The sequence below is a fragment of the Bombus bifarius genome, unplaced genomic scaffold (genome assembly GCF_011952205.1).
Source record: "Bombus bifarius isolate JDL3187 unplaced genomic scaffold, Bbif_JDL3187 scf7180000009111, whole genome shotgun sequence".
In the NCBI taxonomy this organism is placed as follows: Eukaryota; Metazoa; Arthropoda; class Insecta; order Hymenoptera; family Apidae; genus Bombus; species Bombus bifarius.
In genome coordinates, this window is record NW_022884904.1 from 28,536 (window position 1) to 48,646 (window position 20,111).

At 33.9% G+C, this 20,111-nt stretch overlaps 3 protein-coding genes and 1 long non-coding RNA gene across 4 annotated transcripts; 3 read left to right on the forward strand and 1 right to left on the reverse strand.

The window, feature by feature from the left end:
- The first annotated feature begins 463 nt into the window (after window positions 1–463).
- On the forward strand, window positions 464–8,446 carry LOC117213490. The gene is made up of 10 exons (XM_033458868.1): window positions 464–799; window positions 1,061–1,583; window positions 1,687–1,908; window positions 1,985–2,236; window positions 2,343–2,503; window positions 5,824–6,192; window positions 6,315–6,840; window positions 6,956–7,177; window positions 7,537–7,788; window positions 7,989–8,446. Exons 1-10 carry the CDS (start codon window positions 470–472, stop codon window positions 8,162–8,164), a joined length of 3,033 nt encoding a protein of 1,010 aa, XP_033314759.1. The 5' UTR covers window positions 464–469; the 3' UTR covers window positions 8,165–8,446.
- A 3,812-nt stretch (window positions 8,447–12,258) lies between these two features.
- On the forward strand, window positions 12,259–14,619 carry LOC117213528 (probable cytochrome P450 6a13). The gene is made up of 5 exons (XM_033458948.1): window positions 12,259–12,684; window positions 12,826–13,351; window positions 13,585–13,806; window positions 13,980–14,231; window positions 14,314–14,619. The coding sequence occupies exons 1-5, from the start codon at window positions 12,349–12,351 to the stop codon at window positions 14,481–14,483; spliced, it is 1,506 nt and encodes a 501-aa protein (XP_033314839.1). The 5' UTR covers window positions 12,259–12,348; the 3' UTR covers window positions 14,484–14,619.
- Window positions 14,620–15,304: 685 nt separating this feature from the next.
- Window positions 15,305–18,812, forward strand: LOC117213530 (cytochrome P450 6a2-like). Its single transcript, XM_033458949.1, has 6 exons — window positions 15,305–15,621; window positions 16,387–16,744; window positions 16,876–17,401; window positions 17,502–17,723; window positions 17,818–18,069; window positions 18,183–18,812. The coding sequence occupies exons 2-6, from the start codon at window positions 16,409–16,411 to the stop codon at window positions 18,350–18,352; spliced, it is 1,506 nt and encodes a 501-aa protein (XP_033314840.1). The 5' UTR covers window positions 15,305–15,621; window positions 16,387–16,408; the 3' UTR covers window positions 18,353–18,812.
- On the reverse strand, window positions 18,665–19,414 carry LOC117213532. Its single transcript, XR_004488672.1, has 2 exons — window positions 19,142–19,414; window positions 18,665–19,025 (listed from the first exon to the last, which is right to left on the reverse strand). It is a non-coding gene; the product is annotated as an uncharacterized LOC117213532 (long non-coding RNA).
- Between the last annotated feature and the right edge of the window lie 697 nt (window positions 19,415–20,111).

A 20,111-nucleotide genomic window follows, 5' to 3' on the forward strand; every position in this document is an offset into this window, starting at 1 on the left:
TCGCATCAATAAAGGAGGAGTACAAAAGAGATCAAAGTATTTGAATTAATAAATATAAATTCATGTATCTATGAATATCAACATACTTATAAAGTAGATGCATAGAAAGTAGAATTATTCAGTGCTTAAGTGAACAAATAAGTAAATAAATATGTTGGAATACAACGATATCAATCGCATGCAGATAAGGTGATTGATCGTACGGATTACGATTATTAATCTTAGATTATCACAGATTATTAATCTTAATCCCAAGATTAAATTCTAACAAAATAGATAAATAAAAATTGTATAATTCTATTTTTCCAATTTTTATTGAGGCAAGTTTCTATGATATTCATAATCGAATCGACTCCGGTTTGGAAAGTGTTGAGCGAAAGGAGAATATCGACTGTACCAAATTATCATTGCACGTTTCTTTTTTCAGAAAATCATTCTTTTCGTCTGAATCAGTAACTGAAACTAAAAAATGGTATATTATTTGATAATAATATGCGCTGTCGTTGCAATACTTCTAGTTTATTATTATTATATATTAGTATTTAATTTCTGGAAGAAGCGCAAAATCTCGGGACCAAAACCAGTATTCTTCTTTGGAAACTTTATAGACATCATGTTTTCAGGAATAGCTTTGCCACAATATATTAAAAACCTTTACGAAACCTATACAGGTAGAATGATTGGGTTATACATGAGATCGACGCCCGTACTAGTTTTAAAAGATCCGGAGTTAATCAAGGATGTTCTCATCAGAGACTTTTCGAAATTCGCTGATCGCGGATTTAATGTCCATGAAAGAGTACGTATACGTACGTATAACTTACGCAAATTGTTTTTAGAACTTTTGGATACGTTTCGAATCATTACGGCGAGCAAAGTAATATACACAATTACCTTTTAATCTTTATACAATATTTATCTATATTTATATTTATTTACAAATCACTATCCATTGTAATATATTATCATATATTATCATCATTATACTTTATATTGTTACATAAGATTATAGCTAGTCGAATAGTCAAAATTTTCAAATTGCGTTATGAACTGTTTTTAGGTCGAACCATTATCGCAGCATCTGTTCAACTTGGAAGCAAAACGATGGCGTCCATTGAGATCGAAGCTCACTGTGTACACATCTGGCAAATTGAAAAATATGTTCGATCTGATCATCGAATGCGCAAACTATTTCGAAGAATATCTGGATAAAATGGTTGCGCAGGGAGAACCTGTCGATTTTCGTGAGATAACAGCAAAATTTACAACGGACGTGATAGGATCATGTGCCTTTGGGATCAACATGGGTGCACTGTCAGACGAGAAGAGCGAATTTCGTAAAATCGGTAAACAAATTTTTGAACCATCTTTGGAGGCGATAATACGAATGAAATTCAAACTGATGATGCCGAAACTGTACGATTTGTTGGGTTACATTGTGCCGGACAGAAGACTTGCTCCGTTTCTAACCAAGGTCGTCACAGATACTATGAAATGCAGAAAAGAGAACAACGTGTATAGACCTGACTTTATACATACGCTAATGCAACTTAAGGAAGACTCAAAAAAGTTACACGATCTTGGTACGTTTAATAGCGTAGTATACAAAAAATTTGCTAAAATACATCCATTAGATATTTGTTAGATAGGTAAAATTACGATACAATGTTAAATCGTATTTTACAGAATTAACAGACTCTTTCATAACCGCACAAGCTTACGTTTTCTTTGCTGCTGGTTTTGAAACTGGCTCGACGACAATGAGCAACGCACTTTACGAACTCGCGCTGAATCCCAAAATTCAAGAGAACTTACGCGAAGAAATCAACGAACACTATAAGAAACACAACGGAAAGTTAAATTACGAGCATATTAAAGATATGGAATACTTGGACAAAGTATTTAAAGGTATGCGTATAACTTTGCTTTGAGAAGAAAAATGAAAAATGAATAAAGTGGCGTTTTTTTCAATTTATTCCTATAGAAACATTAAGGATGTATCCACCAGGAACTCTGATACCAAGAAAATCAAATTCTGAATATATCTTCCGAGATCCACAAATCAGTATACCGAAGGGTGTGATGATTTGGATTCCCGTATACGCGATTCATCGTGATCCCGAAATTTATCCGAATCCTGATGTTTTTAATCCCGAAAATTTCACTCGAGATGCCATTGATGCTCGACATCCGATGCATTATTTACCATTCGGCACTGGACCAAGAAATTGTATTGGTACGTTAGATCGATGATATTTACTCGATGACTACCAGAATTATTAAGAGAAAAGTATGTCGACTTTGTACAAATTTCAAACACGCACATAAAACTTTTCTTTTAGGTGCACGTTTTGCTGTTTATCAAACCAAAGTGGGTATAATCACAATTCTTCGCAAGTATAAAGTGGACGTTTGCGAGAAAACTATGATCCCTTATCAATTTGACCCAAATGCATTTCTGCTAGCTCCAAAAGGAGGGATCTGTTTGAAGATAACAAAAATATAAACGTAATTCAAAATTACGATGGCTTTTTAAAATATATCGATTGTAATCGTCTAATTAAAATCGGTATCCAGTGTGTTTTCTAACAAAGCAGTTTATAATACATTAGATATTAATTTATACTTTATATTTATATTTTATATTTATATTTATATTTTGTTACATTTTATTTATTTCACTTATTTATATTTTTGAACAATAAATCCTTAAACCTATCACGTTTTGCATGCATCGCGATATGGCACAGGGACAAGAATGATAATGCTCTTTATCGCTCATAGTTACACGATGATGTTTCCACCGATACATGTGCTTAACTCTACGATTGCGTCGAGTCTGTTAAATACAACCAATCGAGCCCTTATTCCTTCCACAGGATCTTTTTCCATCTCTGCACACTTACGTGCCTTCCAACAGTATAAAGTATAACTGACTATAATTTACCATATCATCATAATTAGAATCAGTGAAGAGGTTCGAATCTGACAGATTTCAAAAAAAGGAATTTTCGAAGCTATCTCATAAGTAACGAATTTCCCTTTCTCTCTCTCTCTCTCTCCGCCTTATACAGATAAAATATTCATATTATTCATAATATAATATAAATATTCGAAATATTATTCATAAACATTCTACACGAAAAAGTAGAATTTTTTTAATTATATAATATAATTCATATTTCCAAGTGTCGTAAAATACACAGATCTGACTTTTACGTTTCTCAGATCCTAATACTCAGATCTTAGTTTTACATTCCTCAAATTTCTCAAAGTAGAAGTTTATTTTTATATTCAATTAAGTTATACATTTAATAATTTAGTTGGTGATGTATCAAATCGTTATAATTGCAACGTAATCACATATGAACACAATCGACAAAAAAATACGTTTTCCTTAATGCATATCACAGTAATGAGGATATAAGCAACAATAAGAGATTTAGCGTGCTAACGTACCGTTAGCCGCGATCATTTCCAGAAACTACCGGGAGGGAAACAAATTACGGCGGACAGCTCCAAGTCACCATGAACGATAACTGCAAGGACGGTGTAGGTATAAGACTACGAGACTTTCTACTGTAGAAGTCAGTTACATGTAAAAACGTGTTCAAGAAGCACCTTCGTAACTTTCTCCTTTACTACCGAATAACACAAATAGCAAGACCGTGTATTTATCGTAAGTTGACTTATATTTCTGCTTAGTTGTAAATTTATTATGCGATATGTCTGGCAAACAACATAAGATTTCCCTCATTCTCAAGTAATTTGTTAAATTTCCAGTTACATTTCTCTTTGGTTTACATTTATGGTTTACTTTTCGAATCATCAAGCTTAACATCTCTCATATTTAACATTTAGGCTTAAAACTTACTCACTCAAACTCTCTTGTATTCCTCTTAAACCTCAATAACATACAAATTCAAATAGAAATATAAAATAAGAAACTCTAAGAATATAAAATGTAAGAGATATAATATAAAACTTAAATTAACGACATATAACGATTAACATATCAACGAGGAATTCATTTATCGACTTGCTTTTGTTTCGCTTTCGTTTGCCAAAAAATTTGCTAATAAATATAAAATAAGAAACTCTAAGAATATAAAATGCAAGAGATATAATATAAAACTTAAATTAACGACATATAACGATTAACATATCAGCGAGGAATTCATTTATCGACTTGCTTCTGTTTCGCTTTCGTTTGCCAAAAAATTTGCTAATAAATATAAAATAAGAAACTCTAAGAATATAAAATGCAAGAGATATAATATAAAACTTAAATTAACGACATATAACGATTAACATATCAACGAGGAATTCATTTATCGACTTGCTTCTGTTTCGCTTTCGTTTGCCAAAAAATTTGCTAATAAATATAAAATAAGAAACTCTAAGAATATAAAATGCAAGAGATATAATATAAAACTTAAATTAACGACATATAACAATTAACATATCAACGAGGAATTCATTTATCGACTTGCTTCTGTTTCGCTTTCGTTTGCCAAAAAATTTGCTAATAAATATATATTTGTCGGAGATGGAAGGACAGCGGGGGTTCCCGTCCGGAATGTTGGGAAACCCCCCAATACCCTAGTCCAGACTTTGCTATAACTGCACTTAAGTAATAACAATAAGGAATAGTTTTAATGTTCCAATCTGACTTTATGACGACGGGTTCGGGTTCGAAGTGACAACGCGTCACGGAAGGGACGTGTACCTGACAGAGATATGAAATGATTATATGGCTCTCCTTAAAAACAAAGATTGACACGAGAAGTGGGGACAGGAGTATATAAGGACAGTTTCTTTTGCATTAAGAGAGAGTTAGTTTGTTAGTTAATCGTTGAACGAATTGCTGATTGAGTTATCGAGAAGTTACCCGAATCGAGTATTACGTTGATACTTGTCCTCCCGTGGACCGTGGATTCGTTATCGAACCTGAATTCGTTGTCACCATCATCTCGACCATCCTCTCGCCATTACTCATAGCCTCTTGTAGTGCCCACATTTGTACCGATAAATATTAGCTACATCCACGACGGTAAAGTAAGTAAAGGTTCATCGATACCATCATCATCATAAAATCGATATTCATCAAGTTTAATCATAAGTCTTTGTCGCAATCTAAATTCTACACGCAGTACTTCAAACGATTACCATTATTATCACACAAACATTATCTCCTAAAAACTAAGTACTCTAACTATAAAAGTACTTATCACCCTAACTTGTCAAGTTTTTTTTCTAGACGGCTGTAACAGCACAAGATATTTTTAGAATAATGTGATATCTATCTGCCTATTTTTAGAATAATTTTACTGCATTTTAATTACTATGTACATTACTCGATCTCACACAGAAATATTTATTACATTATTTTCAAAATTCATGACTCGTAGTAATTTTTTGTTATTTGTAAATTGTTATCGTCAAATTTAGCTTAAAACATTTTCTTTTATTCTCTTTAAACTAGAGAGTTACAATGATTTAATTTGCTCGATATGATATGGGTAATACCTCAATTATTCAAACATTTTTCGCGCCTGTCGATGTTTTACTTATTCTACTATCTGTCTGATCTCATTTTCTCAAACGTAAATACTCTTCACTTCGCGCTTATCTTAAAGAACTATTTATCTACTTGACTACGAAAAAGAAAAAATAATTTTTCATACAAGTAAATGTTACTTATTATATTAAGTCTAATAACAGTTATCTACTTTACAAAAGTTAATACACCGTACCATACATATTCTATATAAAATAATATAATAATCGTTAGAAATCTTCAACGTAACATCGTTAAAATAGTTTGCAACTACTGATTTCAGATCATCGAGCAAAATGACGAACTATTTCGAGATTTTATGCGGCATGGCAGCACTGCTTCTTGCTCTCTACTACTATGCCACATTGACTTTTAATTTCTGGAAAAATTGCGGAGTAGTTGGACCACAACCTCTACCATTCCTTGGTAACACCAAAGAACTTATGTTCGCGAGGAAATCAATGCCTCACTATCTCAAGGAAATTTACAATACCTATAAAAACGAACCAATGGTTGGTTTGTACATGAGAAGATCGCCTCTGCTTGTTGTGCAAGATCCAGAATTTATCAAGGACATTTTAATCAGAGACTTCCCCAAATTTGCGGATCGAGGATTCCATGTTTATGAAAGGGTAAGCGAAATTATAAGTTCGATTTTCAGAAATAAATCAATGTAATCCTTCGTGCAATAAACAGGTCCAATTTTAGCTCGATATACTGTATAACTTAATTTTTCAAATTAATTAATCCATAGACGGAACCGCTATCTCAAAGTCTCTTAAACTTGGAATCTGAGAGATGGCGACCATTGAGAACTATGTTCTCGCCGATATTCACATCCGGCAAGTTGCGAGAAATGTTTTACCTTATAATCGAGTGCTCGCAGCACTTGGAGAAGTATTTGGACAAGTGTGTGGAGAAAGGAGAGCCCATCGAATGTTGCGAAGTAACGGCAAAATTCACCACTGACGTAATTGGCACTTGCGCCTTTGGTATCGAGATGAGCGCAATGGCGGACGAAGACAGCGAATTCCGTAAAATGGGCAGGGAAGTATTCGCTGTGAATCTGGAAAACGTCATACGACAGAAGATGAAATTATTCATGCCAAAGTTGTACCATTTGCTCGGTTATGTAATACCCGATCGAAAGTTAGCACCATTCTTTACAAAAATTGTGACTGATACTATAAAGTACAGGAAGGAGAACAACATCGTTAGGCCAGACTTCATAAACATGCTGATGGAGGTAAAGAAACATCCGGAGAAGTTTGGAAACATCGGTACGTCTCACAGACATTTAATTCTATAACAATGATTCATTTGCCAAATAGATTTAAAACGGATGAAAATTTGTTAATCGATGTAAATTGATCGCGTGATCGCAATTCTTTCCAGAACTGACAGATTCGCTACTCACCGCGCAAGCATTCATATTCTTCGCAGCCGGTTTTGAAACTTCCTCTACGACTATGAGCAACGCTCTTTACGAATTAGCTTTGAATCAAGACATACAAGACAAGCTTCGCGAGGAAATCAGAGAGCATTGTTGCAAGAGTAGTGAAGGGTTAAGATTCGAAGATATCAAAGGAATGCAATATTTAGAGAAAATATTCAAAGGTATCTTTAATTCTCCTTTAATTCTCACTTTATCCAATCGAATCTATTTCCAATTAATACGATATATCTAATGAACTTGATATGTCTAATGAACTTTTATATTTATACAAGCAACATTGATATTTTGGGTACACAACACAAACGCATACAAATATGACGCGTTATCGTCTATTAATCAAATATTACTTTTGATTATATTAATTATATCGTTGCTATTAATACCATACATTTCTAATCTAATCTCTAATTCTTTCGACTTAAACTATATTTTTAATTCGATCGACAGCTTTAACATACTTTCGTAGATTTACAGTTTTTAACAAACGTACGAATTCTAATGATTTATCCTTTTTTTACAGAAACGTTGAGAATGTATCCGCCAGGAGCATTCATACCGCGGAGAACGAAATCGAGCTACACCTTTAACAATACTAAAGTTACGATACCACAGGGAACACTGGTATGGATACCAGTGTTTGCGATTCATCGTGACCCGGATATTTATCCGAACCCTGATTCATTTGATCCCGAAAAGTTCAACGAAGACGCCGTGGCTGCCCGACACCCCATGCATTATTTACCATTTGGCGATGGTCCAAGGAATTGCATTGGTATGTAAATTACATGACCATTTTTATTTTTGCATGATTTAGAAAGTTTAGAATTGATTAGGAAAAGAAAATAAAAAATATTTAATATTAAATATCTATCGTTCCTTTCTACTTCCATCTGTAACTTGCTAAATTCACTCCTCAATGAATTACAAATGTTCACAACTATTAATCAATTTTTCGTACTGTATTATCTCTAGGTGCACGTTTCGCAAATTATGTAACCAAAGTTGGACTAATTACGATTCTTCGTAACTACAAGGTAGAAGTCTGCGATAAGACGATAATTCCCTACGAATTTGAGCCAGGTGCATTTGTGTCAGCACCAAAAGGAGGAATATACCTGAAGATAACGAAAATACGAAGCGAGTGCTGAAAAATTCTGTTGGATAATTTTTAAATCTGCTCAAGCAACATATATTTATGTAAATTTCGCAAAAATCTAGTTCGTATTACGGACATGTAAATGGTCGTTTCTAGTCAAAAGAAATAAATATGGGTACTCTTGTTATTTAGATTACAATCATCGTTCTAATAATCTGTTTATTCGAGTAACGTATAAATTTTCATTTCTTTATTGTAAATTTAAACATCTATTTATATATCTATATTTTTTCCACTTAATTATCCATTGTTTCGCACTTAATTATAAAGTGGGATTAGGATTAAATAACTTATATCTTTATTAATGTAAATGAAATTGTAATGTGATAGATTTGCAAGTGCCTTCAATAAACAAAATAAGTGTTTTGCCTATTTTAGAGAATTCCTACAAATTTGAAACATGTAAATCAATAATTGATCTTGCAAATTATTTGATAAATATCGACATCTCATCCATCTCAGCTATTTCGATGATCTTTGAGCGTGTTGAAGAAATCAACATCTCAAACATGCCGATAATAGTGCATCCGTGGCAATTTATTAAAAAGTTGAGAATCAAAAATATAAAATACGAGAAGGTGGAAAACTGACTCGTAGCTGCTATCGTTATTATCATTATTTAAGAGAATTATATTTACTTATTACATATTATTTAAGCGAAGATTAGGTTGACGTAAATAACGCCGATAACAAAATTGTTAATGATTGTAGTAAAAATGAATTTCTTGTTCTATGAAATTCAGTCCAATGTCCTACCACAACGAATCATCAATTCCCTTTATTGAATGACTCGCTTCTTCTTATCAACTCGCAAGATGTGTTAATTCGATACGCACACTTTCCCGTCAAAAATTTTCTATAGATAAGATCAGTGGCATGAACTCAATTGCAGAGCCTCGATATCGTTCCATTAATATTCAACTTTTTTCTCAAAGTTTGTTAATAAATATTCAAATCTATGCGTTTATATAACATTGTTTCTTGATTTATGTACATACTACAGGCTTTAAAAGAAATGACATCCTGAATGCATTATAAATACTGCTTTTAATTACAAAACAAACCGATGCCAAATACAAAGAGAATTTCAATTTCAACGGTACCTATGTAATTATAAAAAACAGATTATTAAACGTGTGTATTTGTATTTTACACGTAAACGATACAATTCCACGAATATTTGTTATCATTACTTGTAATAGCTTTAATTTCTGTTTTCAAGGAGATGATGTGCAATGTATTAAAAGAAAATCGGCCTGACGAAGATTTCGCGAAATTTCTGATAAAAGAACGTGGCCTTGCATGAATCTAATTCAAAAGTAGGGAGATAGAAAGAGTATAAAGTCTATAGTAAGAAATAATCACAAAAAAAGTATCCAAGATTTCGTAGTTTATAGTATTCTGTATTCTTCATTCATACAATCAATATTTTCGATGTGAAACCAAATCCACTATATTCTTCGATTAACGTGAAATAATATTTACATTTGTCTTGCATCCTTTGCGGGACTTCGTTTGTGGTATTGAGCTACCTACGTACGTTGAAATAACATCAGTACCGATTACACATCATTATATAGTTACCATGCGTAATTAATGAGCGAAGTCATACAGATACTATTTTATGACCACTGTTACGACCGTTCGCGGAGAGACGCGGTCGCGAGGAAAACGCGTCAGCGAGAGGCGTAAATTCTCGCTACGATTCGGTGAATCGACGCCGCGAAGTAGTCGTTCCCCTGTTTCGGTTAAGATAACAGAGGTGGTTGAATGAATATGACACAGTAGTAAGTTATATTTCACCGTTTATTCCACAACTTATAACGAGGATAGTTACACTGGTGCGTGTGTACGAGATGATTGAGTGACTGATCTACGGGTGTGTATACCCGCTCGAAGGATGTTGACCGTTCGAAGGATGTAAAAACAGTCCTGTACTGGGAGACGATGATGTGTCGGAGGAAAGCTAAGGAAGTCTAGCGCACGGGACCATCGGATTTGTTGGTGCCGATGTTATTTAGGAAAGTGAGGGAATAGGCTTCGTTTCTAATTGGTTAAACGAAGGGTCTTAACCGCCCTCGAGAGAAAGTGGTTAGTGGGAGGACAGTTGCAGCGTTCGTGAGAAAAACCAACTTTCCCTTGTCCAGCCGTGGTAGACAATAGTCTTTAGAAATTCCTCGGAACCAGATGTTTGTTTTGTTTGAAGGACCTTTCCTAGGAAATCTATGGGATTTATGGAAGGTACTTGAAACTGTGGAGGATACGCTGCCAGTATCCGAAGACATCTGGTTGCCACATTGCCCGCGGTGTGTGGCCTCGGCCGGGTAGCGTGTTACGCGACGTAACAACCACGATGCATTTCTGCATTAATGTAACTGATACTGTTCTATATATCACAACATGTTTCAATGCATTTCGGCGGTTTTACTTCAATTATTACATATGAATATGTATAATGAATAGAAGATGACATGACGATAAATACAAGATTGTATATGACGAAAAGCGAGATACAGAAGGAACACTTGAACAAATTCGTTACACAGCCTTGTTTTCTACCCATATCAAACGATATAACAATAGCGACATTTGCAGACGACACAGCGCTATTAGCTACCCACGCAGACCCGGTAATAGCCTCATCCACTCTCCAGCGAAGTCTCGACTCCATGGAAAAGTGGTTTCACAAATGGGGCTTCAAAGTCAACGAAAAGAAATCCTCACATGTAACCTTCACGCTCCGAAAACAAACCTGCCCCCAGGTCACCATCAACAATGCAAAAATTCCTAGCAGGGACACATACCTGGGTCCGATACCTGGGCATGACCCTGGACAGGAGACTAACGTGGAAGACACACATCTCAGATAAAACGAAGCAACTAAAGGACAAACTAAAAAAACTCTATTGGCTCACGGGCCGACGCTCCAAACTAAACATACAGAATAAAATTACCCTCTACAAGACCGTAATAAAACCTGTCTGGACCTACGGAATCCAACTATGGGGAACAGCAAGTAACTTCAACATTGAAATACTCCAACGCTTTCAATCGAAAACGCTAAGATCCCTAATTGACGCACCTTGGTATGTAACCAATGAAACAATACACCGCGACCTCAAGATACCCACCGTCAAAGAGGAAATAGCAAAATATAGCGACAGATATAGCAAAAGAATCAACAAACACCGAAACCCCCTAATCACTGGACTACTCGATACGACGGACCAGATTCGCAGGCTGAAGAGGCACTACCCGCTAGACCTAAACGTTAGATTCATTTAATTATCCAAATTAAGCATTTGCACTTACTTATAATACTTGTAAATTATACCTATCTATAATAAGTATTAACTTATTGTAAATAAACAGCCATGTCACTGCGCCACGCCAGAAAAATTACTGAAAATTCTCAACGCGAGAATTGATTGTAATTTCAACAAATAAATAAAAAAAAAAAAAAAAAAACAGCCTTGTTTTAAAGTGGAGAGGAAGAGCATCGAATATCATTTGTAAGCGTGCAAAATTTCCATATTTTTCATGGAAAGAATTAACTTTAAGGCTTACATTAATTACATTGATTTTTTTCTATAACACCCTGTATATTTAGAAGGAAAATCACACAACGGAGCATTGACATCGTAAACGCAAGTCATTACAATTCGTTTAACGACCGTCTCTGGAGAATAGAATTGTCACTATAAACACACGAGAGACAAACATTTGTTAAAACTCGTAGAAAGATAGCTTCTATATTAACTAACAAGATAACGAGCGGAGAGATACGTGATTATTTATCAAATTAACTTTCCATATTGAGTTCCATTTCCTTGAGTAATGAATAAATAAAACTATCGTCATGTTCGTAGAACTTTATGTAGATACAAGTCATATCAAAATATGTTGCGTGAAATGATTCAGCCTGATTAACTCTATTTACTTAACATACTCAACAGCAAGAAAACGCAAGTTCATGCTTTTTTAGTGGCAGATATGTGGACTGTAAGCATTAAGAGCTAAAAATCTAGTCTGTACACAGTTGATACGAATGTTCGTGTGCCAGCATTATAAATTCCAACAGGGATGTGTTCTCGGAAGGGAATTACACAGCAGTTCGTTCAACGACGTCAGTCTACGACGAACCTTCGTCCGAACAGAAGTGGACGGCACATCGACATGGCTGACTATTTTCAAATACTAAGTGTGATCGTCGCAGTTTTTCTTGCTGTGTATTATTACTTAACATCTACGTTCGATTTTTGGAAAGATCGTGGCGTTGTTGGTCCTCGACCTATACCAGGTTTTGGAAATATCAAAGATGTTATGCTGAGAAAAATCAGTATAGGTGACTATATAGCACGCCTGTACGAGAAATACAAAAACGAACCAATGATTGGAATATTCGTGAGAGGATCGCCTTCGCTTATTCTGTGCGATTTAGATCTCATCAAGGACGTTTTAATCAAAGACTTCTCTACGTTCGACAATCGAGGACTGAATGTTCTTGAACGGGTATGTACAATGTATACTATCGTTCAAAGGTATATGGACATTAATATTTTTTTTAACATAGTATAATTTAATTGCAAAATTCCGATACTCTTTTATCAAGATTCTACGAGATTAATCGTTTCAACTTAATCTTAATCGCAGACTGATGCATTGGCTACGAATCTCTTTAACGTAGAAGCGAGAAGATGGAGACCTTTGCGAACGAAACTCTCGCCAGTATTTACTTCCGGTAAACTAAGGGAAATGTTTCCCCTGATATTAGAGTGTGCGGAAAATTTGGAACAATGCTTGGAGAAGGTTATAGAAAAAGGAGGCTTCATGGATTGCCGCGAAATAACAGCGAGATTCTCTACTGACGTTATTGGAAGCTGTGTTTTTGGTATCAACATGAACGCACTGTCAGACGAAGAGAGTGAATTTCGAAGAATAGGAAGAAAAATCTTTGATCAAAATTTGAAAACGATCCTCAGGATAACCTTTCGAGATACTTTTCCACGGTTGTATAACTTTCTTTGGTTCTTGATACCACAATCGGAAGTAAGTACATTTATTACAAAACTGGTCGCGGATACGATGAAATATAGAGAAGAAAATAACATCGTTAGGCCGGATTTTATAAACATGCTGATGGAACTGAAGAAGCACCCGGAAAAAATAGCAGATATTGGTAAGCCAATTAATTGTATCTTTAAATAGGTTTTTAATTACTCAGCCATCGTTATGCATTAATTAATGATAAATTGAGATTAGACAATTGCTTAATTACGCAAACTACTACGTTTGATATAGATAACACTGTAGCGCAGAATACTGATAAATTATTAATTAGAGTAGTACAATATAATTCATTCATTATAATATATATTTCATGTTCTATCGTAATTTTACGAAATTTTATAGAGTTAACGGACACAATTCTCGCTGCGCAAGCTTTTGTCTTCTTCGCGGCTGGATTCGAAACGTCTTCGACGACAATATCGCACGCACTTTACGAAATGGCCCTGAACCCTGATATACAAGATAAACTTCGGAGAGAAATAATAGAATTCCATGTCAAAACTAATGGAAACCTGAAATACGAACAAGTCAAAGAAATGAAATACTTGGACAAAATATTCAAGGGTACGTTGTTGTTAAACGTTTTACTAATAATTTAACTGCGAATGTTCATGCATTTAATCCCAAATTAGCGCGTGAAATCAATTACTAAATATTAAAATTACGCCATAAAAATTGTAGAAATAAAAATATCTATCCACGTATTAAAATTACGCGTATCTGCTTTTGTTAAACAGAAACACTTAGAAAGTATTCAGCAGGAACGCTTCTAAGGCGACGAAGCAACGCTAATTATACCTTTAGTGGTACAAAGGTAACGATTCCTAAGGGTACCGGAGTATTTATTCCCGTGTATGCGATTCAAAGGGATTCCAATATCTATCCGGATCCTGAGAAATTCGATCCGGAAAGATTTAACGAAGACGCAGTAGCTGCCAGACATCCGATGTCCTATCTACCGTTTGGCGATGGACCAAGAAATTGCATTGGTAAAGCAAGGACAGATATTGAATTGAATAATTGTTCTTAATTTGTTTTGTATCCACGTAACGAATTTAATTATTGTTTCAGGAGCACGTTTTGCGATTTATCAAACTAAAATGGGACTGATAAAAATATTACACAAGTTCAAAGTTGATGTTTGCGAAAAGACGATAACTACTTATGTACATAACCCGAATTCCCTTACATTGTCTCCCAAGGGTGGAATTCACTTGAAAATAAGCAAAGTAGAAAGTTGAATTTATTACTTGAACGGTAGCTATTCATAGATTTCAACTTCAAACATAACGTAACATATTTTTTATTTGTTGCTTCAAGATTTTGTATTTTGCACTTTTTGACTATCCTATAATAAAAGAAAGTTATAAAAGCGTATTAAGCTTTCGACCTCTTCTAATCATTCATCTGCGAAGAAATTGATAAAAACACTGTTTATTATTATTCTAATTATTGCTATCATATTTGTAAATACGAAGTAATATTTTTTAATAAATTCAAATAATTACTATAATTTGTAGTAAATGTGCTTCTACAAACTTATTATCTATAACAGATCTATTTCCACAATGTAATGAAATATTAAAAAAATGTTTTCTCCAAAAATCTGGCGAATCTGACGAATCCATACATATCGTATTACCAGAATCACATTATAGTACTAGAGAAATTAATGGGAATAGAAAGACTGGGCATTTCCAACTATGGAAATGTTTTTTCCCCGAGAGAATGACATTTTCTTTTTGCACGATATGCACTTAGATAAACGCTATGGAATCTGGGTTTAGTAGGAAAAATGTCGACGTTCTGGAGTCTGATCTACTAACGGATTTTGTAACGCTACTGTAGGCCGCAGTTTAGCTATTATTCAAAATAAATATCTGAATTACCATTCTTTGCTTTGTAGTTGTTTGTTACTACGTATTCTAGTCATTTTTAATTGCCTTGCAATAGTGTTTTATTTAATCAGTAAGTATCCAATACTGACGGCGACACCTACAGAGCTGCGCATCACTCTGCATCGATCAGATCCCTCAGTTAAATCCAGTACTCTGGGGATAATATTCTTCCTAGATAGTTAGTCGGTAGAACCGTGCAAGCGAGCATAGCCGCAGACAAAATAGATACATATTACGTTTCATTAATCGACTTATCTTTCCCGTATTAAATACTATTCAAATAAAATGCCGATCTGCTAGCTATATGTGACCTGTGTGACTGTTTTATTAGTCATTAACGTTGCGTTTATGCAACTCATTTTGATTGCGCATTCCGTTATTTCATCGAATCATGCACACTCCATTCCACTGAGAAGATTCCGCTGCGATAGTGCCTCCGAAATAGTGTCAAACAGTGAATTTCTACGTCGTGTCAAGCGTCGTAAGCATTTTGTTTATCGCACGTTACATACAACCATTTTGTTATACAATATATGCAAAGTAATAGTATAATATATACAATGAATCACTATTATTAACTCTTCCGTGCTTCTGCTGTGCTTCTTGTCGACCTTGAAGCACAGCTTCAAGTTGCTAATGATCGAGTAGTACGAGTTTGTCTACAAACGCATTCGCACGCATGATATAATAATGATATACATATGTCTATCGTTGTTTTTTAATTTTGCACGAGTTTTTATTTGATAAATCGATATAACTCCAATATCGTGTACTAAAGATATTTCAAAAAAAGATAATTTAATGGTTCGTTAAAATTGTGTACTTAATTTTTACATTATAATAAATACATCACATATAAATTTTGTTAACTAACGTACGAAAAACAAACGACAACTTTAAACAAGGAATATCAATTAAAAAATTCGTGATATTATTTTCCTCGTTTCAAATAAGTTTTGATTCTACCGATACATGTCACGACAGACATAGACTTGTTCTACATCCGAACAGATTAAAAACGATAATTATTTAATACTTAAACTCATTACGAAACTAAAAATAATTTAATCTTACTCTTTTCATTCAATTATGTCTAAATTTAATTGAGAATTGATTTTCATCCCAAAATACTGGCAAATACATTGCTAACATATAATTTTTACGATTTTGAATTAACTATGGAAATATAAGTAGTAACGATATCTTGCAGAAAATTTACTTTTATGAATCATCGTTTGTCCATCAGATTAGAAGCAACGAGTAGCGCAATGGCAACCTACTTCGAAATTATTTGCGGAATTATCGCGCTACTTTTCGCGTTCTATTTCTACTTTACTTCGACTTTCGATTTTTGGAAAGTCCGAGGAGTACCTGGACCAAAGCCTGTACCAGTGTTCGGTAACATCAAAGATGTAATGTTGCTAAGGACATCGATGTGCGCGTATTTGAAGAAACTCTGGGATGAGTACAAAGACGAGCCAATGGTTGGAATATTTACAAGAAAAACGCCTATACTAATTCTTCAAGATCCGGAGCTCATAAAAGATGTCCTAATAAGAGATTTCTCTATATTTGCTGATCGAGGGATTCCTGTTCACGAAAAGGTAAATGAGCTAACTGGTAAGCCGTGAATCTTAAGCATGCCATGGCACACTGCTTCTTTAAACTATTTAATGACACACCGCGATTTTTTTACTTTTGTCGAATATCGAACCAGTTTCAAAAATGATCATAGGCGGAACCACTATCTCCACATCTCTTCAATTTGGAGTCACAGAGATGGCGTCCATTAAGAACAAGGCTCTCGCCAGTATTTACATCTGGCAAGCTCAAAGAGATGTTTCCTCTGATATTAGAATGTTCGAAACACTTGGAACAGTACCTCGATAACCTAGTAGCGAAAGGCGAGCCCATAGAATGTCGCGAATTAACAGCCAAATATACGACGGATGTAATAGGTAGCTGTGCCTTTGGTATAGAAATGAACGCGTTATCCGACGAAGATAGTGAATTTCGTCGAATGGGCAAACAAGTGTTTGCCACTTCCTTTAGGCAAATTTTGAGATTTAGACTTAGACAAATATTTCCTCACCTTTACAATTTACTCGGTTCCATAATGGCACCACTGGAAATTACTACGTTCCTCACGAAGATAATCGTTGATACGATGAAATACAGGGATGACAACAACATCGTGAGACCTGACTTTGTGAATATGCTTATGGAACTTAAGAAACATCCAGATAAATTAGAAAATATTAGTAAGTACCTTAAATGTTTCTTATTAGCAATTTTTAAGCAATTCCCACGATAGCTATCTCTGATAAGCAGTTCACGTTATCCTTTAATCGTCTTGTACAGAGCTTACGGACACTCTATTAACGGCTCAAGCGTTCGTTTTCTTCGTTGCTGGATTTGAGACTTCTTCGTCAGCTATAAGCAATGCCCTTTATGAATTAGCTTTAAACCCCGAGATACAAGACAAATTGCGGCAAGAAATTAAAGAACACTTTGAGAAAAACGACGGTGAATTGAAATATGACCAAATAAAAGATTTGACATACCTGGATCTAGTATTTCGAGGTGCGTAACTTGCGTTATCCGTTTTTTACCATAACTTTGACTCACATTCGTTTAATAACCATAAACTAATTTTTATTGCTTAAATTTATTGCAGAAACGTTAAGAAAGTACCCTGCTGGACCGCTTATACTAAGAAAGTCAGTGAGCAGTTATACTTTTAACAACACTAAAGTTTCCATACCGGAAAAGACATTCGTATGGATACCATTGTACGCGATTCATCATAACCCTGATATTTATCCAAATCCTGATGCTTTTATTCCTGAAAGATTTAACGATGACGCCGTTGCATCACGAGATTCCATGCATTATTTGCCTTTTGGTGACGGGCCAAGAAATTGTATTGGTACGTGTTTAACTATTTTATCTTATAGTTATCTTTTTTTAATGCTGCAAAGATACTACATTAATTTTAAGAAGTACTGCGATATATTCAACGACATACTTAATATATTTCAGGCGCTCGATTTGCAGTTTATCAATCCAAAGTTGGTTTGATAACAATACTTCGCAATCATAAAGTTGAAGTTTGCGAGAAAACTATGATTCCGTATGTAATTGATCCAGCTGCTTTCTTATTAGCGCCGAAAGGAGGAATATATCTAAAATTAATTAAAGTAGGAAGTTAGTACCAAATCTTATAATATTTTCGATACGTAATTTCACGATTTTGAACTAGGACTTGAACCTTTGATTAGTTTTACTTTCTTAAATTATTATATACATAAATTTAATTATAAATTATCAAAGATTACAAAAATAAAATATTACATGTATAATAATTTAAGGAAGTAAAACTAATGTAACAAACAAAAGTTCAAAATCGTGAAATACATACATATCTAAATAAATAAGTACATATATATATCCCATTGTTAAATCGAAAGTACTCTGTATGAGGCGGTATCAAACTATTAATTACTAACACAAAAATTAATATCTTCCATGTATCATAGTTCCGTTATTTATTACAAATTATTAAACTGGACAGTACACCGAACTTAAAAGAGCCCAACTTAATTATTTGTAAATGATATTATATTTTTGTAATAATTATATGTAATTAATAAAAATATAAACAGACGTTAATTAAGTACCGAGTAAATTTTCTAGTTACACAAAACGTAATAACGATTGCAGCCGATCAAGTCATATATTATTCGCTATAAAATTCATAATTGTATCTCGCAGTGATGTAATTAGTATTTGTATATCAAATAATACTAATTGGCTAGGTGAAAGTTGTTGTACGTGGAGATTCCTTCACCCTCCTTTTACGCATGTACATTCAAGATCTATCATCTGAAATATCAATTTACAAGTAAGTAGTCCTTTTATCGTGCGCTTGCAAAACGTAAAATACTATAATTTATTTTTAAAATAAAATTAGTGGGAATATAACGTGTAATAATACTTACATTTCTGGCTTTTGAAGCATCGGTATATCCTTTCCAGAAGATAGGGAAAAGTAGAAATTATGATTGACCTTTATCAAAATACGAAATATTGTATCAGTATTTCCATATCAATTACATATATTAAAATGAAACAATAACCGAATTAAAATTTTGTCTTAAAAGTTCATAATGTAAGATACCGGCACATCTAATTATCAAATGAGCGAAAGAATTCAAATAATTGTCAAATAATTGTGGGTAGTCACAAATTGTGAATGTGAAATTTTAAATAAATAAAAAGAAAAAAGAACAAAAAAAAAATCGAGATACTCGAATTTTCAATAAATTCTTAAACAAACACGAAAACGAAACTAATAATAATGTAAAAACGGTAATAAAATAGCAATGGAATATTGTTTAATTAATAGATTAAATTGTGCATATTACCTGTTACACCGTATAGAAAGCAAAAGTGATACATTTAACCGCTACAACTTTCAACATTTGACTAACGTTTCGTGGCATGGCGTCATCTAGCGAATATCCTATTGGTGGAAATTTCTATTGATTGAGATTTCCTATTGGTGGAGATATTTAACTTAGCAAGCGGGAACATAGAAAATCGATCCGCCAAATTCGAATCGACAAATCCTTAGAAAAGCCAGTTGCACATATCATATTACATTGCATAAAGTTAATATTGAGTTTGAAACATAGATGTCTTAGAAAATAAGGTATCCATTCTCTAATTTCATTTGTCGAATGAAATTTATCAATGAATATTGAATATAGTATGTATAACCTGACTGTCTTACCATTTTTATGTCATATGCGACTTTATCGACTCAATATATCACAAAATTACATTAATATTGTATACCATTGCCTAGTACCTCGTCCGTGATGTTATTATGCAATTGTAAATTACTCTTGTAGAGGATATATAGAATTCCATATTTCTACCATTCTGTATTTCAGAACACGTGACATG

Excerpts from the sequence above, each read along its gene's own strand:
- LOC117213490 (XM_033458868.1), top strand. The coding sequence starts at position 470 with ATGGTATATTATTTGATAATAATATGCGCTGTCGTTGCAATACTTCTA. Across the intron at positions 800-1,060 it reads GATTTAATGTCCATGAAAGA|GTCGAACCATTATCGCAGCA; the intron begins GTACGTATACGT and ends AACTGTTTTTAG. Across the intron at positions 7,789-7,988 it reads TGGTCCAAGGAATTGCATTG|GTGCACGTTTCGCAAATTAT; the intron begins GTATGTAAATTA and ends TATTATCTCTAG.
- LOC117213530 (XM_033458949.1), top strand. The coding sequence starts at position 16,409 with ATGGCAACCTACTTCGAAATTATTTGCGGAATTATCGCGCTACTTTTC. Across the intron at positions 17,724-17,817 it reads CCTGGATCTAGTATTTCGAG|AAACGTTAAGAAAGTACCCT; the intron begins GTGCGTAACTTG and ends AATTTATTGCAG. Across the intron at positions 18,070-18,182 it reads CGGGCCAAGAAATTGTATTG|GCGCTCGATTTGCAGTTTAT; the intron begins GTACGTGTTTAA and ends AATATATTTCAG.
- LOC117213528 (XM_033458948.1), top strand. The coding sequence starts at position 12,349 with ATGGCTGACTATTTTCAAATACTAAGTGTGATCGTCGCAGTTTTTCTT. Across the intron at positions 13,352-13,584 it reads GGAAAAAATAGCAGATATTG|AGTTAACGGACACAATTCTC; the intron begins GTAAGCCAATTA and ends GAAATTTTATAG. Across the intron at positions 14,232-14,313 it reads TGGACCAAGAAATTGCATTG|GAGCACGTTTTGCGATTTAT; the intron begins GTAAAGCAAGGA and ends TTATTGTTTCAG.